This window comes from Helobdella robusta (genome assembly GCF_000326865.2).
Source record: "Helobdella robusta unplaced genomic scaffold HELROscaffold_91, whole genome shotgun sequence".
In the NCBI taxonomy this organism is placed as follows: domain Eukaryota; kingdom Metazoa; phylum Annelida; class Clitellata; order Rhynchobdellida; family Glossiphoniidae; genus Helobdella; species Helobdella robusta.
In genome coordinates, this window is record NW_008705520.1 from 188,293 (window position 1) to 191,180 (window position 2,888).

Consider the following 2,888-nt stretch of genomic DNA (forward strand, 5'->3'; position numbering starts at 1 on the left):
CCTTGGACATAGCCAGGATGATTAATTCACATGGATTCATCTGCCAAGCGTTCGTTGATGATGTTCAGATGAATGTTACTGGTCGGCCGCAAGTGTTTCAAAGAGAAATTGATAGACTTGTCAAATGTTTGAACGATGTTTAACGCTGGATGTCCAGCAATTCGCTCAAGTTGAATCAGTGCAAAACCCAGTTGCTCTCGGTTGGCACTTGGCAGCAGATGACAAAGCTAGATATGCACTTGGTGATAGTAAACAACATTGATATAATGTTCAGCACAACTGCATCTAATTTGGGAGTTTTGATTGATTCTAAACTCACTATGAAAGAACACATAAAGAACGTATCAGAGTCTGACGTTATTTAGACAGGAGTAGTATGGAAACATTAGTAAATGGTCTCATAACATCCCGTCTTGACTACTGCAACAGCTTACTCTACATGCTACCCCAGACGTCAGTGGGGTAGCCTGTAAAGGTAGCCGATCAATCCAAAATTGTGCAGCTAAACTAGTGACAGGCGGGCTGAAGTTTGATCAGGTTACGCCGATTTTGAATGATCTCCACTGGCTGACAATCAATAAAAGAATAATCTTCAAAATAGTGCTCATAGTTTTCAAATCATTAAATGGCTTGGTTCAAAAATATTCGTCTAGAAGATTTGTCAGGAAAACATCCATATCGAATTTCAGTTTGGGATCAGACGATATAAACATTTTGATGGTACCAGCTGATCATTTACAAATATGATTGCGTGACGTTGCTGTTGCTGGCCCAATGGTTTGGAACGCTCTTCCGGAGTTGCTAAGAAGACCTGTAAATTCTTTGAACAATTTTAAAAAAGAATTGAAAACGCATTTATTTTTATTGGTTTAGCATTTAGTTTTTTTTAATCTTTCGCTCGTGTCATGTACTGTTTTATTTATGAGAGTGCTTTTGAGATTTTTTTTATTTAATTACCGCTATATAAATGAACATTAATAATGATATTATAAATATAATATATATATATGTATATGTGATCAGTTTCTGGTTCAATTTTTCAACATTTCGTATCGAATTTTTGTCATCATTTTTAACTTTTTTAAATAGAAATCTGAAATCCAATATCAATAACTGTCTGAAGAACATTAACAATAATTTTAGAAGAATTAGTGTCCTACAAATAATAAAAAAAAGTTAATCAAAAAATAAAATTCTAAATGGACATGACAGATTCATAAATTTGAGTGAGTATCAACGGACTCAAGATGAAAAAAATGTTTTGAACCTGGGCATTAACTGTCATTACTTTAAGAGACCAAAGAAAAATCACAAAGGAAGCTAATTAGCGCGGAACATGCTGTGATTTTCATCAATAATTATATATATGTACATATATTTATTTATTTATTGACACAACTGGCTAGAGGGCCACAACAGACAATTGTTTGTTCATGAAATAGGTTGGATAGTAAACATTTTCGTCGTTACTGCTTACCTCCTACGCACTGTCATATCACATATAACGCTAAGCATATGCAAAAACACGCATCAATTAACGATTTTAAACAATTCATTGTCTATTATATTATATGCTATCTTCGAAATATTTAAAAAATCCAAATCACGGTGATCCTTGTCAAAATATCATTTTTTTTATAGATTTTTGCTGGGATTGGGATATTAAGATAACTTGTTGGTTTAAGTTTATTATCGAGTGAGCAAAAAAAATTTACCTTAAGTAAATAATTTTGCCTTTTACGATCAAAATCTTCATAATCTTCTTTCTTTTTAATAGCATTTTTTGCTAAATTAGAGATGTTAGTGAAAATTTTGAATTTCATTAAATGAGAATTATAAGGTTCTACGTTATAAATGCATTCATCATACGGCGGTAGATCTTTATCGATGGCTTCTATTTGACCTGTTAACATCATAAAAATAATGTTTTCATTGTGAAAAAATTGTTACCTTAAAATACATATCAAGCCAAATATTGTATTATTTTGTAACTTTTATCATTATTGCCCATGGTCTGTTCATTGCATTTGGACATTGTGCAAGAATTTCTAGTCTTTCAACCTCTGAGTTTCACAAAATGCATTAGCCTCGAATTTCAGCGGTTAAACAAAATCATAAAACTTGTTAATTAATTGAAACTGAATTATAACTTTCTTATATGCAACATAGTAACAAACATGAGCCAGTTGCACAATATTATACCAATGATATTTCCAGCAGTAACGTTTTCTAGTACGTTGATAAAATAGGACTTTTCTGAAAATTGTGGTTTTTCATCATTAACATCTTCAACAATAACAAAAACTTTAACCGCCGAAAATTTTTGAATTATTCTTCCTTGGTCTTCAGCAATAACTTTCAGTTCGTGGATCGACTGATATTCTCTATTCAGTTGCGTTACACTCCATACGTTACCACTGCCATTGAAATAGATGAAATAGATCCAAAAATTATTCCAACTATTCACTATGTATTAATAGAAAGTGTTAACGTCTATATGTATACCTTTTAGAATCAACATGGAAGACATCACTGTCTCTTTTTTTCTTCAATCTGTATCTAATTTCTGCATTAATACCTTCGTCGATGTCATTTGCGTGCAACTGAAATAGGGTCTGTAAATTTTGTGATAGTTTATGATTTATTGTACATAATAAAAATTTACTTTTTAAAATTAGCCAGTATTACTTCAAAAGGTTTTCTGGACTCTGAAACAATAAAGTTATATTCTTTCTTTTCAAAAATTGGTTCGTTGTCATTTAAATCCAATATTTCAATAGTTATGTTCAGTGAAGAAGATAGCTGAGGGCTTCCGCTGTCATAGCAAGTTAATAACAAATTGTACGTTTGCAATGTTTCTCGGTCTAGATTACTTCCAACTTCTACAA

At 31.9% G+C, this 2,888-nt stretch overlaps 1 protein-coding gene across 1 annotated transcript in view; it reads right to left on the bottom strand.

The window, feature by feature from the left end:
• Window positions 1-1,081: 1,081 nt before the first annotated feature.
• The window catches only part of HELRODRAFT_182698 (hypothetical protein), a gene marked incomplete at both ends in the record, with an annotated part of 5,085 nt that continues 3,278 nt past the window's right edge, over window positions 1,082-2,888 (bottom strand). The window contains 4 exons of the mRNA XM_009033427.1: window positions 1,082-1,156; window positions 1,716-1,903; window positions 2,203-2,417; window positions 2,506-2,615. Of these exons, the coding sequence (XP_009031675.1) occupies window positions 1,082-1,156; window positions 1,716-1,903; window positions 2,203-2,417; window positions 2,506-2,615 (588 nt within the window). The remainder of the gene's footprint in view (window positions 1,157-1,715; window positions 1,904-2,202; window positions 2,418-2,505; window positions 2,616-2,888) is intronic.